Raw genomic sequence first — 24,335 nt, forward strand, 5'->3', positions numbered from 1 at the left:
GAAATAATAATGTAGATTTGAAATCAAACTTAACAAATGATTTATGGATTAAATTTTTTTTTTTTGAAAAAAAAAAAAAATCATTAAAATATGAATATACGGGAATATATAAATAAGCAATATAATTTATATATGAATATATGGAAGTAAATTTAACTATATTTAGTTATTATTTTGCTCAGTTCAAATTGAATAAATCTTTAATTTTTTAAATATTCCAAAATTGTATTGTACATTTATTAACCTATTCTGGTACATTGGAAATGATTCTATTTAATATTGTAACTTAAATAACTTAATAATATCATATTATAAGATATATCTATTTAAAGTTAAAGTTAAAATAATAAACTTGACTAACTATCAATTCAAAATTTTAATTCTGGAAAAGAAATTTAAGATCTTCAGTATTAAGCTTTTGTAAAGCCTGATTAGATGCACCTACTGTTCCATCAAATACCAGCTGTTTCTTTTCTTGAAGTTGAATCATTCTTTCTTCAATAGTATCTTTAATTATAAAGCGAATTGCAGTAACAGGCTTTGTCTGACCAATACGATGAGCTCTTTGAAATGCTTGTAATTCAACTGCTGGGTTCCACCAAGGATCCAATAGAAATACATAATTTGCTACTTGTAAATTTAGACCCTCACCACCAGCCTTTAAACTAATTAAAAGAAGTTTTAAGTCTGGAAATTTATTAAATGAATACAATATACTATTTCTTTGTATCATTGTCATAGAACCTGCTAAAAGTGCACAATCAATATTGGATTTTTTCAATTTATACATAACTAAATCAAGCATATTTGTAAATTGTGAGAAGATTATTCCTTTTGCATCGGGATCACTTAATATCATTTGGTTTATCTCATCTAATAGAGCATTTATTTTTGTAGAGCTTTCAAAGCCTTCTGATTTTATTTGTCGTATAATATTTTTATTACGAACATGTTCAAAAATGTATGAGTCATTTTTTAATAAATTGTCATCAAATTTTTGTTTTTCAGTTTCATTTAATCCCATATTATTTTCATCTTTTAAGATACCCATTTCTTTAGCTAATTGGCGACGTTCAAGTTGTCTTTCTATCTCTTCTTCTTGTTCATCATCTTTTAAAGAATCATTATTATCATAATATTGACCTAATTCAAATGTCTTTTTATTATTATGAATCCTTAAGTCAACTGTTAAAGGTGCATAACAACATGGGCATCCTAAAACACCCATAGCCTCAGTACCATCTTCTAATTCTTTTGGAGTTTCAACTTGTGGAGCTTGATTCATATAATCAATAAGACATTCACGATGAAAACTATGATGACATTTACCAATGACCCTATCTGAATTTAAAACATTATCCATACATATGTAGCATAAATCCTCATCATTTGCAGCACGACTCTTTGATGGAATTAAATTTATAGACTTTTTATTTTTCGAAATATCTAAATTATTACTATTAATAACGCAATTTTGACTATCTAAATTAAAATCTTCTTTCATATTATCCTTATTAATTTCTTCAGTTTCTGGTGGTCTAAGTTGCCCATATACAATAAGGTATGGATGATCAGCAGCTTGTCTTAATCTACTAATTAAATCAAACACATGAGCATAATTATGTAGAATTGTACCTTCTTGTACATATGTATCAAACTGAATTTTAGAACGTTGATATAATGATATATAAAAATCTTTCTCTGGAAGTGATAAATTATCATAACGAATTCTAACATTTAGTGGTGGTAATTTAATATCTTCTTGTCTCTGAACTTTAGTCCTTCTTAAGAGTACAACATCTAAAATTTCATCCTTTAAACGTTTTAATGCCTTCCTTCCTTCTCCAGAAAATCCATAACGTTTAATAGGATTTATAATCATCTTATTAAAATAAGAATAATGGCTTGAACGAGCATGATTACAATTTGGGCAAAATTTCATATGCACTACATAATTTAATTCTCTACAATTACAATTTCTTTTTTGACAAAAATAATATGCATATGGACTATATCCAATAAATCTGACTAAAGAATACAATTCACCAACACGATTTTGTAAAGGTGTACCAGTTAAACACCATTTTGTTCCAAAACTTTGTAATGCAAATATCGCCTTTGCAGTAGATGTAGTCCTTGCTTTTATTCTATGGGCTTCATCTAAAATAATTCTCCCCCATACTTTTCGAAATATTGGAGAATTATGTCTTAATGATGCCAAAATAGAAACTTCATCATCATCATTATCACTATCACTATCATCTCCATTCAATATTTCCTGAATATCTATATTTTCATCACAACTTGAACTATAGTCATTACTACTCACACTTCTTAATTTTATTTTAGATGAATTTCTATCTTTAACTTTTCTTGATTTATAGCTATTGTAATTATCTGAACTTTTTTTATCAAGAATAGTATAATCAGAATCAGTAGAATATGAACTTAATTCATTAAAATCAGATCCAGAGTCATCAAATGTATTATCTGAATCTAATTCTTTATATTCTATAAAAGTTTTATTTTTTTCTGTTAACTTTGCTAATCTTGGGCTTCTCCTCTTAATAATATTTGATTCATTATTATTATTATTATTATTATTATTATTATTATTATTATTATTTGAATCTAAGATTTTATTTAATATATCTTCTATAAAAGAAATTAAATCTGCTTTTTTGGTTCTTGTAGATAATTCCAATAATTTTACTAAACTCTGTAATATAGACTCCTCTATTCCATATTGTTTTGAAAGCTCTAAAGTCTTTCCTTTTATATTATTTAAAAAATTCTGAATATTCTTAACTGTATTCAATTTAAGTGGTAACTTAATATTACCCCAAGTTAGAAATTCTTTAATAATACTATCTTCAAATTGTTGTGATTTTATAACTTCAAGTTTATTATCAATCATATCTTCACACTTTTTATTTTTTTTAGTCGTTTTGAATTTATTATCATTATTAATATCAAAATCTCTATATTTCCTAACACGTTTCTTAATTTTCTTCTTGATATTAGAACTTTCAGTTATAATCTCAGATAGATTATCTATTTCATCAGATACATCATTTACTTTTACTAGATTATCTACTAATTCCTTATTTGTTTCTTTTAAATCATATTTTCCTAATTCTGATTTTATATCTTTTTTGAAATTTTTATCTTATTTCTTTTCTGAAACCATGGAATACCACTTGAAACTTCATCAAGCAAATTAGCTTTTGCTAAAATCTCCCTATATACATTACTAATTGTTGGTAAATTCGATGCAATTGTTTCCATTTGTTTAGTTTTATCTATATTTGGATCAATACCAATCTTCAATGTTCTCATTGCTTTTTCTAAACCTTCATTCTTTCTTTTAGTTAATGCTTGTTTTTCAGTTCTAATTGAATTTGGACCACAAAAATATTTCAAGTGTAATTTTAAAGTTCGTTTTAAATAATCTCTATTACAATAAGGACACTTTATTTTAAATGAAGAAGAAATACGACGATATTCTGCTTCAAGAGTAGGATATGTTGTAATTACAACATTTGCCTCATCCAAATTAATATTACCATATGCTGATGATGTTGATGATCTTTTATTTCCATGATAAATATGAACTTTTAATGCGCCTGGCTTTGAAAATCTTTCAATTTCTTGTCTCCATTGTAGTACTGCTGCTACTGGTACTATAACTAAATTTTGACCTATTATTTCACAATTATACTGATTTTTTTCTTTAATAACATCTCCATATATTTCTTTATCTTCCAATTTAATATCTAAATTTGATTTATTAGCTATTGGGGGCCATGTATGTTCTAACATTAATGCAATCATTTGAATTGTTTTACCCATTCCCATTTCATCAGCTAATATTCCGCCATTAGCTAGTGAATTAGGCATCTCTTGTTTACACATCCATGCAAGACCTTCCTTTTGAAATTTTAGAAGCTCAAAAATCATATTTACAGGCGATTCCCTAATTTCAACTATTTCTCGACGTACTAAATCGTTACTATCTATTATTTCATGCTTTTCATCTATATCTTCAGATATAGATAAAGTAATTATTGACTTCTTAATTTCCTCTGGTAAATCCATCCAACCATATATTATCTCATCAAATTTTTCATTTAATACATCTTCCATAGAATCATTGTTTAAATTTAATCCCATTATAGCACTTTTTAATATCCTTTGGCTACATTTATCTTTGTGATACCATCTATTTATTATCCCATATCTACCTCTACGGTCATATTCTGGAGCTCCAATACGATATGTTCCCTTCATTATATTTTTCCCACATACAACACATCTTGATATATTACTAGGTGAGACCATAATTATAAATAATTTTGCCAATATTCTTTCAAGTTGTTCTGAAGGTAGTTCTTCAAATGAATAAGAAGATATCCATTCTTTTATAACTGGATCCCAAAAAGCATCCTTTAATAAAACTATAGCCTTTGGCTTTATATTATTTTCCAAGTCAGAATTTAACATTTAACTATAAGGTATTAAAATTCCCTTTTTCTTATATACCTGTCATTTTCTGACTATACCACCTAAATTGCCAATTTAATCCATCCTTTATTGTAGGATTTTAATTACGTCATTTTCTCCCCATACGCGCTAGAAAAAAAAAAAAAACTCCGGTACTAAAATAACTTAAATAGATTTATTATTGGCAATAGATATTAAAGATAAAGATAAAGAAATTTATACTTTAAAATAAATTCAAATTATATAGATCTAGTATTATAGAAGTTATAGACAACTCCTTCCCACTCCTATTTACAAAATATCTAATACATTTTTTTTTTCTTAAATAATTTACTATTACTAAATTTTAAATTAAAGTTGCATACCTTGATATGGAGTAAAAGATATTGAAGTAGATGTACCGTTAACATTATTATTTAATTGAGTATCATTATTATACTTAGATTTATTCTTAATAGGGAGGATACTTCTCATTTTCCCAATATTTTCACTTGATAATACACCTAAACCAACAGATTCTCCTTCTACCATATATTCCTCTTCTGGTTCACCAAAAATCATTCTATTCATATCCTTAGAATATTTTGACATCTTAGACTTTTCCTTAATCTTTCTAATCCTTCTACCACCTCTACGAGATTTTGGTAATTCTTCAGGAATAGGTAAAGGTTTTTTTAAAGGAGGTGGTGGTGATTCTTGAGATTTATTTAATATCTTTATTATATAATCACGCCAATTCTTTCCATATTTACCATCTTTATTACTTTTAGCTAAATCTAATCTTGCACATAAACTACATTTAGAAGATAATAATCTAAGAGCTTTTTTTTTAAATAATTCAGGCACTCCTAATACTATATCACATTTTGAAAGATAACTTTGTTGTAATTCAATTCTTAATACTCCTGTTGTATATAATCCATATTTACGACTTTTTCTATCACTTCCAAGTAACATTATATTTTGGGATGGCATTTCAGCCAAATTTCTTAATCCATTTGTACTACAAATAAGCATTGCAGCTAAATTAGGATTTACTAATGAAGATAGATTAGGTGCAATTTTATCCATTTCTAATTCAACAAATTTCAAAAGTTCATTTTTCTTTTTAAATAAAGAAAATGCATCATCTATTAAATTTTCAATATTTATGCAGGTATCATTTGAAATATTAGCATTTGTATTTGTACTAGCAGCAATAGAAATTGTCATAGCTATAGAATTTGGTAAAATATCATTAAATTGAACTTGTGTAATATCTGATACATGGATACATCTCTTTACTACTTCTAAATATTGAATTGGATTTATAATTATACTTGATAACTCTCCAAATTTAGGCCTATATAAATTAATAACATTTTTATGTAATATTTCAATTATTTTATCAATATTCCCAAGTGTATGTATTATATCCTCTATAACTCTATAATAATTATTTTCATCTTTTATATTTATACCATTATTAATAGTATTAAAAACTTTACTTAAATTTTTTTCTAGTTCATCCTTATCCTTATCTTCTTGACTTTTTTGTATTTCTATATTATTAGTATTAGAATATTCTTGTTTAAGATCAGCTAAATCTTGTAGAAATAAATCACTTAAAGTAGCCTAAATTAAATTATATATATATTATAATCCATAATTCATAAATAGATATTTAAGATTATATTCTTTTAATTCTTAATACTTACCATATATTATTTAAAGATATTATTAAGAAATACCTTAAGAAATCTATTTAGTATTAATAAAATAGGTCTAAATATTTTTCCGCCTTAATAATATTAAAGGGTAAAAGGTAAAGGGTAATAAATATTTTATATATTGAAATATTAAAAAATCCCAAATAATTATAAATAAAATATATAAATACATAAATAATGAGGCATTAAATTTTATTATATCTAGAACGTAATTTCTTATGTAAATACCATGTTTTACCTGAAAAGTGAGTTTTATCTTTAATATATGAAGTAGTATTAGAAATTATAATATAATTTTGATATAAATTAGAAGAATCTGATACAATTGGATTAAAAATACCATCTTCTAGACTTAAATTATCTATAACTTGGCCTTCATCTTCTTCATTTATAATAACAGAATTATATTGTAATGATTTAAATTCTATATTGTTAGATTTAAGTATAGTATTAGACTTCTTATTTAAAGATAAAATATTAGAAATTATATTGAAATTATAATTAAAATTTTGAAATAAACAAAATAATCTACTTATACAAGATAATATTAATAATGTAAATGGAAGGAAAAATCCATGTGATAAAATCCTAGAAATATATTGTCCAGTTACTCCTATTTGCCAGATAATTCGTCTACTAATTCTTTTTAGATCTAGAATATTTGCATAGAATGAATTAGGATCTATTAAGATATAATCATTAAATGTAATATTTAATGCATCTTGAAAATATTTAACATTTTTCTTTGTATATAATAATCCACAAAAATAATCCAATCTACCATGCTGATTTTTAAACTTATATATAATACGATCCAGAAATAAAATTTCTTGATTTAATGTATGGATGCAAGTTAAAATTTTATCTTTGAGATTTTCATTCATTTTATAAGAATAAAAATTATAAATTTATTTTTTGACCATTTTTTCTAATTTATTTCTTGTTAACTAAAAAAAATCTTAGACCTAATTTAGGTACCTATTTAATAACCGCTATTTGTTTATTTATAGTAAATAAATTATTAATTTTTTAAATAATATAGAAATCTTCTTAGAAAAATAATCATTATAAATTATAATGGAAAATGAGAATAATAAAGTTAAGAAAAAAGTAGATCCAAATAAATGGGCAGAATCTTTTTTTTCAAAATGTAACAAAGAAGAAAATAAGGAAGAGAAAGTTTTAGTAAATTTTGATGAGGATCTTTTTCTTTCTATGGTTAAACCTTCTGGATTTTATAAAATCCCAATATTTTATAAATATATAAGAAATGATGATATTGATAAAAAGTGGAAAGATCTAAGAGGTATTTTAACAAGAGATTATATAAAGAAGAGTAAATTGGCTCAAAGACAAGGGAAAAAAAACTTATAAATTTTGTAAAAAGAAATTAATAGATTATATTTTTTTTCTTTTTTAGATTTATTGACTTTTACTAGCTTATATATTTTGTATTATAAATATTATAAATACTATTTTTAAATTAAATAGATTCTTTTTTCCTTTTCCTAGGGTAATAACTTTTAAATATAAATTTACTATAAAGAATCCTCCATAATTATTAATTGACAATGTAATATTGAGGCAGAGTTTCTAAGAAACTTATTTTTTTCATTATTTATTAAATAAGATAAAGCACTTAAAATTTTATTTTTAATTCCAATTCTGAATATACCTGGAAATTTGAATATTTGTTTAATTAATAAATAAGAAAATAATCTAACTAATGGTAAAGGATGATAAATAATAATATGAGAAGCTAATAAACCATATATAAAGAGATCATTACAAATAAAATCTAAATTATTTGAATAATCTTGATTTATATTAGAATTAAATGAAATATTCCTTTTATGTACAAAATAAATAAAACGAATTAATATAGATAATGTTTGTAAATTATATATAAAATAATCTGACGATTCTTCAAATTTAATATCAGAGAAACAATTTTTATTTTCTTGCCAATCTAATAATTTAATAATTTCATCATTATCAAAATTATTATCTAAATCATTTTCGAATTTTTTAGAAGTATAATCTATTAATAATATTTTTAACTTAGAATTTTCATTTGGATTATTTGTATTTAATCCAGAACATTCAAGTAATGATAACATAAATATATATCTTAAAATATTTTCATTATTATATTTTAAAATTAATGAAATAGATACATTACTAAATATTGCCATTATAGGTATTAATATTAATGAATTTACTTTATAATCATTATATAATATTGTTTGTATTATTTTAGAAATAATAATATCTGATATTTTAATATAATATGATTTAATAATTGTTTGATTTATATTTATTTGTGAACATAAATCTGTTAGGTTGATATTTAAAGGCCATATATTTTCTAAATCAATATCAACTTCTTTATTATTCAAAATATCAATTTTATCCATTATTGTATCTTTATCATTATTATTTGAAGTTGGTATAATTAAATTATTTATATTATCATATATATGATCTAATTTATCCATAAAATTATAGAAATTTAATTGAATATCTTCAATTATACAATCTCCTAAATTTTTATAATAAATAAAGATATCAGATATATTTTGAAATTTTCTTATATAATCTTCATTATTTATATTATTAAAATTTAAATAATAATTTCCAATTTGAAGATAACTTTTTGTTAAATCTTTTTTTATAATTATAGGTAAATTACCACCTATAATATAAAGTAAACATGAGATTAAATATAATTCATTTATATTATTTGATGTAGCTAATTTACATACTTGATCTGTATAATCTAGTATATATTTAAATTGTAAATTTTGTTCATCCTCATCTTTAATATTTTGTTTATTAATATATGTATTTAATTCAATTAATCTAATAGATATACCAATAATTTTACTATTCCATTTATATTGAAAAATAACTTGTATCTTATTTATATCATTACTATTATATTTAAAATAAAATTGAATTAGATTAATAATTAAATGTTCCAATTCACTTTTATATATACATTTAAAATCTTTTATTTCACTACCTATATTTTCTAAATCATTTAACCAATTGTAGCAATATTCTAAAATATTTACTATTGAATGGTCAATTTCTATATTTTTATCTAATAAATTAAATAAATAATTATTATCTGTAATACCATTTAATAATATAAATAGAAAAATTCTATATATAAAGAATAATTCATTATCATTTAATATATTTTTAAAATGATTAATATAATCTATAATTTTAATAATTAAGTCTGAAGTAGATAAATTAATAAATTTTAATGAAGATATAAGATTACCAATAATCCAAATATATTTTCTATAATCAAAATTATCATTTAAATTAATGGATTTTATATATTTATAAGAATTATTCATATCATATTGATATTTTTCAATTAATTTATTATTTATTAAAGTAGGAAATATATGATAAAAGATATGTTCAAGCCAATTATCAATATTGATAGATATATTTAAAATAATATTTTTACATTTATAAATATTTAATATATTCCATATCATTTTTAAAAATATTAAACAATATTTTATTTGTTCATTATTATTAGATTCTGATATATCACATAAAATTATTTCTTCAATATCATTAGTTACAGATTTTATAATAGAAATTGGGGGATTTTGTGATTTATAAAAAGAATAAATTATAAATCTTAAAATTATTAAATTATAATTAGATTGAATAGATTGAATTGATTTATTTTTAATATATTCAAGCCAAAAATCTCTACTAATATCCTCATTTTGTATAAATAAAATACAAGTGATTGCATAAATAAAACTTTGATTATCTTTTGATAAATGATTAATATTGTCCCATTTTCTTTTCAATTCATCATAAAACCACATAATATTATTAGTATTAGTATTATTATTATATTCAATAATTAAACTACATAAACAATAAATTAAAAGAATATAATCATCAGATTCATTTAGATATGATAATTTACAAAATTCACATAATTTTAAAAATATAGGATTTTTATTAATTTCCAATAATATATTATTATCTGATTGATAAATATTAATTAAATGAGTATATAATAGACTAGATAATATTCTTAAAGTAATAATTCTAGATTTCCCAACATTCATTATATTTTGTATTAAATAATCTAAGAATTCATTTTCAATACATATTAATATAAACATATTATAATATAAATTACATGAATTAATTAAATTTAAAGAAAAAGGATCCAATTCAGTTGAATCATCTAAATTTTGTAATTTATTAATCATATCTAATATGATATATTTATGAATCCCATTTCTTAATATAAAATCCCCATCCTTATCTAAACTTTGATATTTAAAAAGAGTACCAATAATATAAAATAATAATGAACAAATATTATTATTACATATAATTGTACGTTTTAATAATTGTTGAATAAAAAGAAATAATTCATTAATATACTTTGTAATAATATTAGGTATTAGATTTATTCCATATAAAGTTAAAATATCTTTTATATCTTGTAAAATTTCTTCATCTTCTATACCCAAAATTACTGGTGATAATTTAGAATCTTTTTTATTTTCTAATTCATAATTGTCAAAACAAAATTCTTCATATATAAAATTTACATCAAATTTATTAATATAAATATTATCTTCAACTAAATTTTGTGTATCCATTAATTCTATAATTGTTTTAATAATTGCATCTTGTAATAAATTAGTAGATGTAATAGCTTCAAATAATAATTTTTTTAAAGTTTTTGGAGATATCTTATGAATATCATTAGCTGGAGGATGAAAGTTAAGAGGAAAATAACTTAATAATACATCAGAAATTAAAGTAGATAAAATATTAGATGAATTATTTTCTATTTCATTCATTTCCAAATATTCACAATCTTCTAAATTCTTATTATCAAATACTATTTCTGGAATTAAACCTTTATAATAATCATGTTTAGAACAAGTATCTAATAATGCAGATTTATCTTTATCAACTTCTATATTATCATATATCTTTATTATATCCTCAAATTTTAATAATAAATTCTTAATAAGACGAAATGATAAAATTAGTACACGTGGATCTTTTTCACCTTGTATATGTTGTATTATTGCAGGAATTGCTGCAGGCCCCATACGTCTAATATTAGTAATATATTCCTCATTTTCAAAAAATATTATTAAAATATTTAAAACAGATATTCTAGAAGTATACACTAATTGTCTGGTAGGTACAATATAAATTATCTGAGTAAATATATAAAATAAGAGTGTCATTTTATATAAATCTTCTTGTTTATCTACATTATCAATTCCATATTGATTTGAAAATTTATGAAATGTACAAATTTTTGTACAAAGTTTAATACTATTGCCATCATTCATTACTTTACCTTTTATACCTGTATTTATTGATACTATTGGGTTAAAACTATATTCTTCAAACAATTTATCATCTTCTAGAATATTTAAATAAGTACATCTTAATACTTCACTTTTTGTCTTAATAATACAAGTTAATATATCTAAAACATCATCAATACAAGCCCAATCTAATAAATAATTAACTACAAAACAACTTAATAATTTGATACAGTCATTAGATAAAGTATCTTTAAGTATGAGTCCCTTAAATACTAATCTAAGTATATTAATTCCTTTTTTTCTTTCTTCTGCTAATGTAGATGCTAGTTGTCCACTTAAAGATTCTATTAAATCAAACATACAATTAGTACCATTACTAATTAATTTTACAATTTTGTTAATATTTTCTTCGTTTATAGAATCCTCAATTATACACAAAGCAATATCTTCCATAAAAGTCATATCTAATATAATTTAATTAAAAATATAACCATTCAAAATTGTTAAATAAAAATTTTATAGAAGACCACAATTATAAAAGTTCAAAATAACTATATAACAATATTATTTTAGAATTATTCTAAATTTATGTGACACTTTATTTAAATCTTAAACACTCTAGGACAAATTCGGTACCTAGTGGTAAATAAATAATAAAGGGCGCCATAAAAATATTTACAAGTATTTGGACAATACTGATTTTATTTTAAAGAATGTTAAAATTTCTATAACACTTGATTTGGCAATAAAATAACAGGAAATTAGCTAAATATAAATGGGAAATTAGTTTGGAATTTATAACAAGATGTATAAAGAATATAATAATGATAAAGATTATATAAATAATAATGATTGTTATAGCCTAGACTCTAGTAGTATAACTGATAATAGTAATATCTCAGATTCTGAAAAATATAAAGAACTTTATAATGAGAATTTGAATATTGAAGATATACTGAATAATCTGTCACATTTATCTTCTGGAATTAGTAGTAATAGCTCTTCTGATTCAGATAGTAATTACTTATTAACAAATGAAATAAATAAAGTTGAGTTAAAATCAGAAAATTTACATCATAAGGATGGAATAATAGATAAAGATGAATTTGGAAATAATAATGATAGTGAGAAATTGAATATACAAGATAATATTGATATATATGATTATTATAAAAATTGTTTTCAATATATAGAAGATACTTCAATAAATGAACATTATAATATATATAATATTATAGATACAGATATATATAAGAAATCAATTTTAAATGAATGTTTATGGATTGATCCATATTTACATGAAGAAAGTGAAGATATACCAATAATAGTAGATAAAAATAAGAATAATGATATAACAAATTTGAATGATATTACAAGAGATTTAAATATTCCACAACCAATAAATAGTAATAGAAATATTTTTAAAGAAGAGATATATAATATAAATTGGAGGGAAGAAATATCAAATTTAGGATTTCCAACATCTCTTAAACAACATTCAACAGGTTTGATGTTTATAGGAACTTCAAGATGTAATTGTATAATTTTTTTACAAAAATTTTCATATAATTTGATTGTATTACATCCTCCAAATTTATTAACAGCAAAAGTTTCCTCATTATCATTGAAATATAATAATGAAGATTTATATATATGTATTGCTTGTAGTGACGGTAGTATAATATTTTGGTATTGTAATATTATTTTAATAATGGATATAATTGAGAATTTACCTAAGAATAATTCTTCAATTGAATTGATTAATGATAAGATATATAATAAACATAAATATAATATTTTAGATATAGTACCTGGTATGATTGATATAAAGTATAACAGACACTTTTCATTTTTATGTATTTTACTTAAGCATCATAAATCAAATATTATAACCCATAAATTTTTAACAAATGAAGATAAATCTGAAATAAAATTAACTATAATTTCTTGTGATATTGATGGTAACATATATTTGACTAGTATAATACCAAATGATATGAATAATTTTAATAAGATTGAATCTAATAATATAGAAATATATCCTTGGAAAATATTAAAAAAGTTATTTTTGTATAAATCTAATATTGGATTAATACATAGTATTAAGGGTTTACCACCTGCACCACTTTTACGAATAAATAGAAAATTGAAAGATTTGGATGATAAGAATAGTGATTTAACTAATTCAGGTGGAACATTAACAAGACGTTTAGTACAAGAAATAGATATGAATCAATTATATTTAATAAATGGATATAGATCTTGTATTATTATTAGTTTATACCCTAAACCAGATTTATGTAAAGTAATTAATCCATTAGAAGATTTAGATTCACTTGGTATATTAATAGAAGAAGATAAATTTGGACCAATTAATGGTAATTGGTTACGTCCAATAACTTTAACATCAACAAAATATAAATATAATCATTTAAGTTTAGTTATTTCTGTTGGATATTATATATGTTTATATAATTTGTCAATAGATGGCATTGAGAATAATACAATAAATAGTAAACTAACTATAAATGCCACATTGTCTTGTACTTGGAAATTAAATGGTATTATAAATTCATTTAAAGTCATTGCTGATTGTATATTATTTATATTAATATCATCAAAAGGTATATTTTGTTATCAGATTATGGAATCACAATTTAATTATTCCTCTAAGCTTATAAATAATAAATTAATTTATATAGAATCACAAGAGAAAAAATATTCTATTATTAAACCTGAAAAATTTGTACAAAATAAATTGCTTATATGTATATATTCATATTATAATAAAAGAGTTTTTTATACTGTAACTCAATCAATTTCTATAAATGATCAGGAAATTGTATCTTTATATAATGAATCATTTTGTAAATTTTTGGATAAAAATAAAATAACAAATTTTTCTTTGTTATTGAATGATAATATTATTTGTTTTAAGATGCTGTTCCAATCTTGGATACCAAGATTAGAATATGAATATTTTGAGTGTATAAAACTTTTTAATAATGAGAAATCAGAGGAACTAAATAATATATCTAATAAAACAAATATTAATATTGAAATTAATAAAGAAAGATCCTATTGTGATGTAAATATTATTTATTCATGGACTAGATTATGTAGTACTTTTGTTGGTTTATATGAAGATAGACTTGTACCATTATTAACTTGGAGTACTTTTCAAAAGCATATGATTCATATAATTCTTAAAAATATTTTAAATTCATTTATAGAACAGATCATGAATATTTCTATTAAAGAACCAAATTTAACTAATTATTATATTAGTGAAGCTATGAAATTAATTTTTGATATTTGTATTAGGTTAAATTTATGGCAATATTTACTATCTGATATAATACCAGTTATTGAATCATATAATGATAAAAATGATAAAATAAGTAAAATAGAAAATAATTTTAGTAATAATGAATTATCTCTTTATAATAAATATATGTTATATTTAGAGTTAAATATTTTAACTGGAAGTATAGAGATAAGTAAAATAACCGACTATATTTTAAGCTTACTTCTTTCATGGTATAAAAAAAGAATTGATGTTTTAGAGGAAAAAATTGCATCTGATATAAGTTTAAATATTGAAAAATTAATAATTAATAAGAAATATATACTACAAAATATTGAATATATAATGATTAGATCACTATTATACAATAAAAATACCCAAATTTTGGATAAAATAAATAATGAAATAAAATATACTGATGAAATTTTGAAAATTCAGAATGAAAAAGATATGGATGTAAATTATGATATTAACAATGGAAGTAAATCTAATGATAATATTAACATTATAGAAAATAAACAATTATGTTTATCAATGTCTAATATAATAAAAGAAGATTTCATTACTCATTCATGGTCAGAATTTATCCCACTAATACAAAAATATGGTCTTTGGAGTAGTTATAATATACTATTTTTATGTAATAATAATAATCCTAATGAATTATTTAAACAACTTATTTCAATTGCATCTCAATGGTTTAGAACTATTGAAAATAATACATTTAATGTTAATATAATAGATTTTCAATATAAAATGGAATATACAATACTTATTCAAGAAATATTTTTTTATATTTATTGTATAATTCTGCAAAAACCATACCCAATAAATAAATGTAAATTGAAGAATTTTGATAAATATGATTTATACAAATTACAATTATTTTCTTTTACATATCAGGATTCAGAAGATTTAATAATAAATACACTTCAAAATCAATATCCAATATCTTTACATGATAATAAACTTTCTATACCATGTAATCCTACATATTTTGATATTATCTTTATATTATCATCAAGATTAACTGTCAATATTATGGTTGAATTATTAAATTATATGAAACTTAATAATCAGAAATACTTATTTACTTTGGATCTCTTAGATCACTATATTACATATTTTGCCATTAGATTATTGAATAATTTACATTATCCAAAGGATTCCATATTACTAGATAAGTCAATATCTTGTTTTGAAGTAAGTATTGAAATAATAAAATATATTACATCCAGATCAAATAATCACATTCAACATAATCAATATTATTTTCTTGCATATTATATCTTATGGATCATGAAATATAATTCTAGGGAAAATCAAGATATGTATTCTATTAAAGATTTATTTAATTGTATTCTTTTACTTATAGATAAATTAAATTGTGAATTACCAACTTCAAAATTATCCTCCTTATCAGATATATCGTCATCACCATTATTATTACAAAAAGATAATTCATTAACACACATATTATCCATTAAACCAAATCGAGAATCCTCCCCAAATGTAAATACTTCTAAAGATTTTACTAATAATATTAATCTAAGTGTCCAATATTTGAATGATCAAATAGAATATTCATTCATTCAATATATATCATATTTTAAAAATGATGATAATGCATTAAATATATTAAGATGTATCCTAGATTGCTTTGAAATAAAAGAATTGGATTATCCTTCACTAAATGATCTTCAAATAAGTAAACAAATATGTTCTAAACTTAAGGAAAAATCTCTTTTTAATTTATGTCTATATATAGCCCTACAAGTTTCTGACTTAGAAAATATACTGAATATATATTCTATGAGATTATTGGATAATTTTAAGGCACCAAATATTGGTGCATGTAATGCATGTATTACCGGTATCTATTCTACATTAAATGATGATTTTTTTAAATTTAGCCATCTTGTAGAAACAATAGAAAATGGAATTAAAAAAAAAATATTTACTTATGAAGATTCATTTTATTTAATAATTAACTATACTAATTTATTGTATGAAGCTGATTCTGAAAGTACAATACAATTAATAGTATATATCTTAAGAAAATGTTTACTACAGAATTATATGGATGAAATAGAAGATATTGTAAGAAAATATAATTCTTCTTTAAAGTCATTAGATCATATTTATGAAAAAATACTAACGAATTTATTATTTGGAGAATTATGTGAATCTAAATTTGAACATTCATATCTGACTGATAAGATTGAGCAAAATATATATAAAGATAATTCTATAAGTTGGATTTACTTTATTAATTTTATTATCCCTGAATATTTGATAATAATTTTTGAATCATATGAAAATAATAATTCAACCTTTAAGGAGGTAGAAATACTGAAATTACTAAATTATTGGTATGAATGTGCAATAAAATTTGATCAATTACAAAACTTCCCATTTCAAAATTGTTATTCAATATTTAAGAAATACAAAAATATTTATGGATTAGTATTTTGTTATCATATATCTTTAACTACTCCAACTTTATGTATATGTGATGAACTAACTATATCAAATATAATTGAGAATAAACTTAAATCAGATATTAAGATATTAAATAGTCAAATTTCAAATAATATAAATGATTTATATTTTAATATATCTTATAATTATGACAAAGGGATTTTAATTATTAACTTCGAAGATAATAATTCAAATTTGAAAATATGGGAAAGTATAACTGAATTATTATTTTTCATATATTTATATTGCTATAATCATTATAGTATATATGAAGATAAATACAAGAATCAAGTTAAAAATATGTGGAGTAGATTTTATTTAGGAATTTTGAAAATTTTATTTATCAATATAAATAATATTATAAAAAGAAATGGGAATACTTACTTTGTAGAAATATTGTGCTCTTTGTTAAATTTAAATAATTCAGCAAAGTTAGGCATAAGTATTAATAATAAATTACCAGTTAAACATATTAAAAATATAAAAGGTCATAATATCTTCCCATTTATTATTTATCATTTTGTATTTATTATTTTTGGACATTCTAATTATATGAAATTATATGAAGATTATTTTATTAAATTTCAGAATTATTGTAATTTTATATTTCCAAAAAAAGATATTAAAAAACTATTTGCATCTAATCCCATTAGTCATTATGTAAAATTTATTCGACCTATATTATTATTACTAATAAGTAATATGGATAATACTGAATGTATTTTTTGGAAATCATTAGTATTTCAAATGGCTAATTCAGAATTATTTATAAATCAATGTTATACTGATTTATCATCATTATTTCATAAAGATCTTTTACACATATTTGGCTTATTTATGGATAAAATGAGATGTGCTGAGATATTGGATATTAGTTATAAAAATTACACAAAGTGTTCATACTGTTTACAAAGTATTTTAATAAAATCACAAATAAATAGTAATGATACTGATTATAAAATATCTTATAATGGTAAAAACACTTATCAATCTATCAATATTTTATCACCAGGTATAAATAATGCAAATGTTAGAGATATATTATCTCCTAATTTTACTAATTATCATCAACCCGATTATGAATATAATGAAGATGAACAAATTTATATTTTTTTTTGTGGTGATATTTTCCATAAACATTGTTATAACACATATTATACTGAGAAGCACAGGAATTCTTTCAAAAATAGAAATAGTAGAAGGAATTCAAATAACTTAAAAGATGAGTGTAGCCATGAATTTTATTTACCATTAGTATAATTTCTCTTTCTAATTACCTTTAATATTTTTTTTATTATTTTTACCGCCTAAATGTGTATCTGTGTGTATAGACGGGTACCGTAATACCCTCTAATCTAAAAATTATCTTGTTGCGTGCTATACTAAATTTGTCTAATATAATTTGATATAGCAAAGGTTATATTGAGTATTAAGGGTAATTATCTATAATATTAATAGTAATTAGTAAGTCTGAATCTTATTATATAAATAGTTGGTTCCTATATATGAATATAATAGAATATATAAAAGGATAAATTTTATAACTTCATTAGGATTATTATTAATCAGCTTTAAAGAAAGAAAGTTGAAAAACCAGACAAATTTAAGTAATATTGTAAACTACATTATATATTATTAAATGTTTTGTAAATGTTTGGTATAGTGGGAGAAGGAACAAAGTATGTGAAGAAGAAACAAGAAAAAGGTATTTCAAGAATTATGGGTAAATGTCCAGAATCTATAGCTAAATTGAATGATAATGATATATCAATGATTGAAAAAAAAATAACAGGTTATCAATTAGATGTACTAGAAGCTCAGAAGATAGCTTTAGAAAAAGATAAAGAACTATACAACTTACGATATTGTTATGACAGTAGTAAGGCTAGTGTTGAATATTTAGAAAATAGATGTAAAAAATTAGAATTTGAATTAAAATCCTTAGCTATGGGAATTGGTATTGGTAAAAAAGAAAAAGAACAGCAACGTGAAATTGAAAGGTTACGTAAAGAAGCTTCTCAATTCATAAATATTAAATCTGAGGCTGAAAAGCAGAAAAAATATTTTTCAGATAGATGTATGTATTTAGATCATGAATTGGAAAAATTAAGAGATGAATTAGCAAGTAAAGTAGCAGAGCTAGAATCAATGACTAAACTTTATCAAGAATTAAGAATTAAACAGGAAAAAACTAAAGATGATTTGGATAGTATGATGGCCAAATGTAAATATTTAGAAGATGAGATATTAAAAAAAAATGATGCAATTCTTCAAATTCAAATTAATGTCAAATCTAAAGAAATTGAAATTCAAAAACTTCAAGATAAAATAAAAGAAAAGGAAGAACAAATAATAGAACTAAATGATTCAATAAAAAGTAAGGAATTAGATATTAATCAATTAATTGAAGATTTAAATAACAAAGATATTGAATGTAAAAATTTAACTGATAAGATTAAATTAATTGAAATAGAACTTGATGATAATAAGAAGAGGCTTAAAGAATTCTGTGAAATCAATGAAACAAAAATATCAGGATTAAATATAGAAGTAGAAAATCTAAAGAATGAAATAACTGAAAAAGATAGTCAGTTAAAAGTTTTAGAACAAATAAAATCTGAAGTACAAAATAAGTCAAAACAATTAGAGGATCTTAAAAAACTAAATAATGAGTTATTAGAGAAATCCAATGATTCTATTAATTTAAAAGAACTTGAGTCTGATTTGAAAGATAAAGATGAACTAGTTAACTCCTTAAATCAACAAATCGAATTATTAAATAACAAATTGGAGATTGTAAATAAAAAAAGTTCTGAAAATAATGTAATAGATAGTAATAAGACATCAATCCAAATACAAAATATAATGCTAACTAAAATTTTACAGGTCAAAGAAGAAATATTACCTAATTTTCAAGAATCTATTCTGGAGAGTATTAAATCAATAGATTTTATTAATATAAACAAAAATATATCTGAAGAAAATGAGGAAATTGAAAAACAAATTAATATGAATGATTTACCAACATATCGTATAGATACAGGTATACCCATTGAAAGGGAGATTTATCAATTAAAAGAGAAGCTAAAACAATATGAAACTAATTATATTTTATTTCAAAAAAAATTAGACGAAAATTTACAAATTATAGATTCAAAAAATAGGGAAATTGATCAATTAAATATGAAATTGAATAAATTAATTATAGATCAACCTAATAAAGATATTAATTTAATTAATATATCAGGTAGTCATTTAAGACAGGATTTAGATGGAAAATATAATATATTATTGAAAGTAATAAAACTACAAAAAGTAGAAATTAAGGGATTAATAAAATATAATAGTAATGGAATATTCGACAAAAATATTGTTAAAATAGATATTGCTCAAAAGAATCCAGAAAATTCTAATAATGTTAGTATTAATCAAATTAATGAGAATATATTTACTAATAAAACAAAAGACTATATAAATTTGGGAGATATATATAAGAATAAGGTGGAGAAAAGTGAAAGTGAAGATGAAAATAAGAAAGTGAAAGGAAAAGAGGAGAAAGAAAAAGAGATAGAAAAAAAAACAGAAAAGGAAACAAGAAATAAAACAGAAAAAGAAAAGAAAATAGAAGCAGAAAAAGAAACAGAAAAGAAAACAGAAAAGGAAAAGAAAATAGAAGCAGAAAAAGAAAAGAAAATAGAAGCAGAAAAAGAAACAAAAAAAGAAACAGAAAAGAGAACAGAAAAGAGAACAGAAAAGGAAAAGAAAATAGAAGCAGAAAAAGAAACAGAAAAGGAAAAGAAAATAGAAGCAAAAAAAGAAACAGAAAAAGAAACAGAAAAGAAAACAGAAAAGGAAAAGAAAATAGAAGCAGAAAAAGAAAAGAAAATAGAAGCAGAAAAAGAAGCAGAAACAGAAAAGAAAATAGAAGCAGAAAAAGAAAAGAAAACAGAAAAGGAAAAGAAAATAGAAGCAGAAAAAGAAACAGAAAAGGAAAAGAAAATAGAAGCAAAAAAAGAAACAGAAAAAGAAACAGAAAAGAAAACAGAAAAGGAAAAGAAAATAGAAGCAGAAAAAGAAACAGAAAAGGAAAAGAAAATAGAAGCAGAAAAAGAAACAGAAAAGAAAACAGAAAAGGAAAAGAAAATAGAAGCAGAAAAAGAAACAGAAAAGAAAACAGAAAAGGAAAAGAAAATAGAAGCAGAAAAAGAAACAGAAAAAGAAAAGAAAATAGAAGCAGAAAAAGAAACAGAAAAGGAAAAGAAAATAGAAGCAAAAAAAGAAACAGAAAAAGAAAAGAAAACAGAAAAGGAAAAGAAAATAGAAGCAGAAAAAGAAGCAGAAAAAGAAAAGAAAATAGAAGCAGAAAAAGAAGTAGAAACAGAAAAGAAAATAGAAGCAGAAAAAGAGGTAGAAACAGAAAAGAAAATAGAAGCAGAAAAAGAAGCAGAAACAGAAAAGAAGATAGAAGCAGAAAAAGAAGCAGAAACAGAAAAGAAGATAGAAGCAGAAAAAGAAACAGAAAAAGAAAAGAGAATAGAAGCAAAAAAAGAAACAGAAAAAGAAACAGAAAAGAAAACAGAAAAGAAAACAGAAAAGGAAAAGAAAATAGAAGCAGAAAAAGAAACAGAAAAAGAAAAGAAAATAGAAGCAAAAAAAGAAACAGAAAAGAAAACAGAAAAGGAAAAGAAAATAGAAGCAGAAAAAGAAAAGAAAGTAGAAGCAGAAACAGAAAAGAAAATAGAAGCAGAAAAAGAAACAGAAAAAGAAAGAAAAATAGAAGCAAAAAAAGAAACAGAAAAAGAAACAGAAAAGAGAACAGAAAAGGAAAAGAAAATAGAAGCAGAAAAAGAAACAGAAAAGAAAACAGAAAAGGAAAAGAAAATAGAAGCAGAAAAAGAAGCAGAAAAAGAAAAGAAAATAGAAGCAGAAAAAGAAGCAGAAACAGAAAAGAAAATAGAAGCAGAAAAAGAAATTGGAAATGAAACAAAAACAGAAAAGGGAGAGAAAATAAAAGGAAAAGATGATATTGAATCTGCTGGAAATAAACTCTTAGTAAACTCTAATTCTTCAGTATCTAAAAATATTGATGTTAAAAATTCATTATTACTTAAGATAGCACAAATATCAAGCAAATCAGCTCCATTAATAGCTAAAATGCCAGCACAAGCTAAAGCTATATTGAAGGATAAACAAAGAAACAAAGAGATCATGAAAGATTTTGAAAAGGATAATATTAATTTTAATAATAAAACTAAAGTCTCTAGTGAAGAAAATGAAAATTTATTGCATGATATAGAGGATTCTAAATTAAAAGGTAATTCTTTAAATATGACTAATTTAAAAAATAATATTAAGGAAGATAAGATTAAGTCAGATATTGAAATTAAAACTGAGACTCGATATCAAATAGATAATAAAAATAAAATAGATAAAAATGTTAAATCTATTCCTAAGGTCAAACCAAATATTATTAAATCAAGAATTCGACGTAGTGATAGTAGTGATTCTGATTTTGAATTAGATAATAATAAAGAAAAATCTGAAATAAAAGATAAAGATAATGAATCTAACAAAAATTTAGATAATATACCTGAAAAAGATAAAGATGTACAAAGTAATGAATCTACTTTAAATCCTAAAAATAAAAATGATATTAAAATGAAAATTATTTCTGATACAAATTTAGGATCAAAAATAGAAAATAATAAAGAAATTAAAGATGATGATATTAAAAAAGTTGAAAATAAAGAAAAAATTGAAAGTAAATTTATTAATAAAATTAAGCATGAAAATATGGAATCTCAATTTGAACAAAAAATCAACAAAATGCAAAAAGATGACAAAATATGTGAAGATATTAATGAAGAAATGGAATCTGATAAAGTAAATTCAAAATTGGAAAATTCTAATACTAAATTAAACAAAAACGAAGATACTTCAGATACAAATAATCAACCTAATTTAAAACAATCTAAATCATCTATTAATAATAATCTAGAATTAGAAGATTTAAAAGTTAAACCAAAAATTAAAGTAAAGGCCAAAACAAAAGTTAAATCTAAGAAAACTCAAGAAATAACATCTAACGAGGGAGAGGGTTGGTTTAGTAGCTGGTGGAGTACTGGTGCTACACAATCTACAGATACAAAAACTACAAGTGATAATGATAAGAATTCTGAAACTAATAATAATCAATTAAAGGACTTATCAGAAGATAAAAAACCTATTATTGATTCTAAAAATAATGAAATTAAATTAAAACATAAATCACATGTTAAAACAAAAGTCAAGGCAAAAACTAAATTAAAACAGGAAATAAAGGAAGAAACAAAAAATAAAGAAGTAACATCATCTGGTGGATGGTTTGGTAATTGGTGGGGTAATAATGATTCTACTCCTGAACAAAATAAAGATAATAAGGATAACCAAGAAAATAAAGTAAAGGAAAAATCAGTAGATTCGACTTCATTATCTACTACAGAGAATGTAAATACCTGGTCAAGCTGGTTTGGATATGGAACAGCAGATACAACAAATACATCAGAACAATCAAATAAGGAAGAAATAAAAGATGAAAAAATAGAAAAGAGTGAGACTACAAATACAAGCTCATGGTGGGGATGGTAAACCCTAGTTTTCAAAACCCTAAAAATCCTAGAATTTCAGATATATTTCAAGACATTCAATTTCAAACTATTTTAGATATTCCTAAATTACTTTTTCTAAACATCTTTAGAGGTAAAAGAAATTGTAAGTTTTGGAAATACCTGTGTACTTGTTCAAATCTTTTAATGGCGGATTCCTAGATAATTGAGGATTTTTAAACTTTAATCCCCTCCGAGTAGAATCTTTTTGAAAAAAATAAATAAAAAAAAGAAAACAAGAAAATTTTTATTTTCATTATCTTCATTTATTATTAAAACTGGTTTAATATAACTTAATTATTTAGAAGTAATTATTGGACTTATTTATAATAATATTAAATAT

At 22.1% G+C, this 24,335-nt stretch overlaps 7 protein-coding genes across 7 annotated transcripts, besides 57 other annotated features; 3 read left to right on the forward strand and 4 right to left on the reverse strand.

Moving 5' to 3' along the window:
• Positions 1 to 11: part of a sequence feature (AT_rich) that runs on past the window's edge.
• A 36-nt stretch (positions 12 to 47) lies between these two features.
• Positions 48 to 92: a sequence feature (AT_rich).
• A 178-nt stretch (positions 93 to 270) lies between these two features.
• Positions 271 to 351: a sequence feature (AT_rich).
• A 25-nt stretch (positions 352 to 376) lies between these two features.
• On the reverse strand, positions 377 to 4,503 carry CMU_012240 (SNF2 family N-terminal domain-containing protein; the record flags this gene model as incomplete). The annotated part of the gene is made up of 2 exons (XM_002140863.1): positions 377 to 3,026; positions 3,188 to 4,503. The coding sequence occupies 2 exons, from the start codon at positions 4,501 to 4,503 to the stop codon at positions 377 to 379; spliced, it is 3,966 nt and encodes a 1,321-aa protein (XP_002140899.1).
• Positions 2,232 to 2,263: a microsatellite.
• Positions 2,582 to 2,626: a microsatellite.
• Positions 2,774 to 2,794: a sequence feature (AT_rich).
• A 309-nt stretch (positions 4,504 to 4,812) lies between the features above and the next one.
• Positions 4,813 to 4,859: a sequence feature (AT_rich).
• Positions 4,855 to 6,203, reverse strand: CMU_012250 (U4/U6 small nuclear ribonucleoprotein Prp31, putative; the record flags this gene model as incomplete). The annotated part of the gene is made up of 2 exons (XM_002140864.1): positions 4,855 to 6,117; positions 6,201 to 6,203. 2 exons carry the CDS (start codon positions 6,201 to 6,203, stop codon positions 4,855 to 4,857), a joined length of 1,266 nt encoding a protein of 421 aa, XP_002140900.1.
• Positions 5,847 to 5,891: a sequence feature (AT_rich).
• Positions 5,931 to 6,002: a sequence feature (AT_rich).
• Positions 6,119 to 6,226: a sequence feature (AT_rich).
• An 89-nt stretch (positions 6,227 to 6,315) lies between these two features.
• Positions 6,316 to 6,391: a sequence feature (AT_rich).
• A 6-nt stretch (positions 6,392 to 6,397) lies between these two features.
• On the reverse strand, positions 6,398 to 7,096 carry CMU_012260 (uncharacterized protein; the record flags this gene model as incomplete). The annotated part of the gene is made up of 1 exon (XM_002140865.1): positions 6,398 to 7,096. The coding sequence occupies one exon, from the start codon at positions 7,094 to 7,096 to the stop codon at positions 6,398 to 6,400; it is 699 nt and encodes a 232-aa protein (XP_002140901.1).
• Positions 6,493 to 6,521: a sequence feature (AT_rich).
• Positions 6,672 to 6,740: a sequence feature (AT_rich).
• Positions 7,095 to 7,129: a sequence feature (AT_rich).
• An 82-nt stretch (positions 7,130 to 7,211) lies between these two features.
• Positions 7,212 to 7,291: a sequence feature (AT_rich).
• CMU_012270 (uncharacterized protein) lies at positions 7,290 to 7,586 on the forward strand (the record flags this gene model as incomplete). The annotated part of the gene is made up of 1 exon (XM_002140866.1): positions 7,290 to 7,586. One exon carries the CDS (start codon positions 7,290 to 7,292, stop codon positions 7,584 to 7,586), a length of 297 nt encoding a protein of 98 aa, XP_002140902.1.
• Positions 7,572 to 7,702: a sequence feature (AT_rich).
• Positions 7,703 to 7,750: 48 nt separating this feature from the next.
• On the reverse strand, positions 7,751 to 12,022 carry CMU_012280 (uncharacterized protein; the record flags this gene model as incomplete). The annotated part of the gene is made up of 1 exon (XM_002140867.1): positions 7,751 to 12,022. One exon carries the CDS (start codon positions 12,020 to 12,022, stop codon positions 7,751 to 7,753), a length of 4,272 nt encoding a protein of 1,423 aa, XP_002140903.1.
• Positions 7,815 to 7,871: a sequence feature (AT_rich).
• Positions 8,072 to 8,127: a sequence feature (AT_rich).
• Positions 8,331 to 8,535: a sequence feature (AT_rich).
• Positions 8,663 to 8,849: a sequence feature (AT_rich).
• Positions 9,032 to 9,189: a sequence feature (AT_rich).
• Positions 9,320 to 9,623: a sequence feature (AT_rich).
• Positions 9,676 to 9,759: a sequence feature (AT_rich).
• Positions 9,853 to 9,939: a sequence feature (AT_rich).
• Positions 10,074 to 10,263: a sequence feature (AT_rich).
• Positions 10,323 to 10,418: a sequence feature (AT_rich).
• Positions 10,556 to 10,601: a sequence feature (AT_rich).
• Positions 10,805 to 10,845: a sequence feature (AT_rich).
• Positions 11,366 to 11,391: a sequence feature (AT_rich).
• Positions 12,023 to 12,025: 3 nt separating the features above from the next.
• Positions 12,026 to 12,081: a sequence feature (AT_rich).
• A 284-nt stretch (positions 12,082 to 12,365) lies between these two features.
• CMU_012290 (uncharacterized protein) lies at positions 12,366 to 18,608 on the forward strand (the record flags this gene model as incomplete). Its single annotated transcript, XM_002140868.1, has 1 exon — positions 12,366 to 18,608. The coding sequence occupies one exon, from the start codon at positions 12,366 to 12,368 to the stop codon at positions 18,606 to 18,608; it is 6,243 nt and encodes a 2,080-aa protein (XP_002140904.1).
• Positions 12,376 to 12,410: a sequence feature (AT_rich).
• Positions 12,775 to 12,797: a sequence feature (AT_rich).
• Positions 13,332 to 13,361: a sequence feature (AT_rich).
• Positions 14,236 to 14,261: a sequence feature (AT_rich).
• Positions 14,584 to 14,630: a sequence feature (AT_rich).
• Positions 14,758 to 14,792: a sequence feature (AT_rich).
• Positions 14,936 to 15,042: a sequence feature (AT_rich).
• Positions 15,152 to 15,214: a sequence feature (AT_rich).
• Positions 15,649 to 15,677: a sequence feature (AT_rich).
• Positions 16,808 to 16,873: a sequence feature (AT_rich).
• Positions 17,456 to 17,498: a sequence feature (AT_rich).
• Positions 17,679 to 17,715: a sequence feature (AT_rich).
• Positions 17,894 to 17,957: a sequence feature (AT_rich).
• An 18-nt stretch (positions 18,609 to 18,626) lies between the features above and the next one.
• Positions 18,627 to 18,651: a sequence feature (AT_rich).
• Positions 18,652 to 18,998: 347 nt separating this feature from the next.
• CMU_012300 (uncharacterized protein) lies at positions 18,999 to 23,975 on the forward strand (the record flags this gene model as incomplete). The annotated part of the gene is made up of 1 exon (XM_002140869.1): positions 18,999 to 23,975. One exon carries the CDS (start codon positions 18,999 to 19,001, stop codon positions 23,973 to 23,975), a length of 4,977 nt encoding a protein of 1,658 aa, XP_002140905.1.
• Positions 20,450 to 20,477: a sequence feature (AT_rich).
• Positions 20,564 to 20,592: a sequence feature (AT_rich).
• Positions 20,880 to 20,940: a sequence feature (A-rich).
• Positions 20,957 to 21,144: a sequence feature (A-rich).
• Positions 21,184 to 21,336: a repeat region.
• Positions 21,339 to 21,666: a microsatellite.
• Positions 21,689 to 21,827: a sequence feature (A-rich).
• Positions 21,834 to 22,343: a repeat region.
• Positions 22,576 to 22,599: a sequence feature (AT_rich).
• Positions 22,682 to 22,702: a sequence feature (AT_rich).
• Positions 22,985 to 23,142: a sequence feature (A-rich).
• Positions 23,585 to 23,689: a sequence feature (A-rich).
• Positions 23,976 to 24,203: 228 nt separating the features above from the next.
• Positions 24,204 to 24,335: part of a sequence feature (AT_rich) that runs on past the window's edge.

Source organism: Cryptosporidium muris, genomic scaffold, assembly GCF_000006515.1.
Source record: "Cryptosporidium muris RN66 scf_1106632373475 genomic scaffold, whole genome shotgun sequence".
In the NCBI taxonomy this organism is placed as follows: domain Eukaryota; phylum Apicomplexa; class Conoidasida; order Eucoccidiorida; family Cryptosporidiidae; genus Cryptosporidium; species Cryptosporidium muris.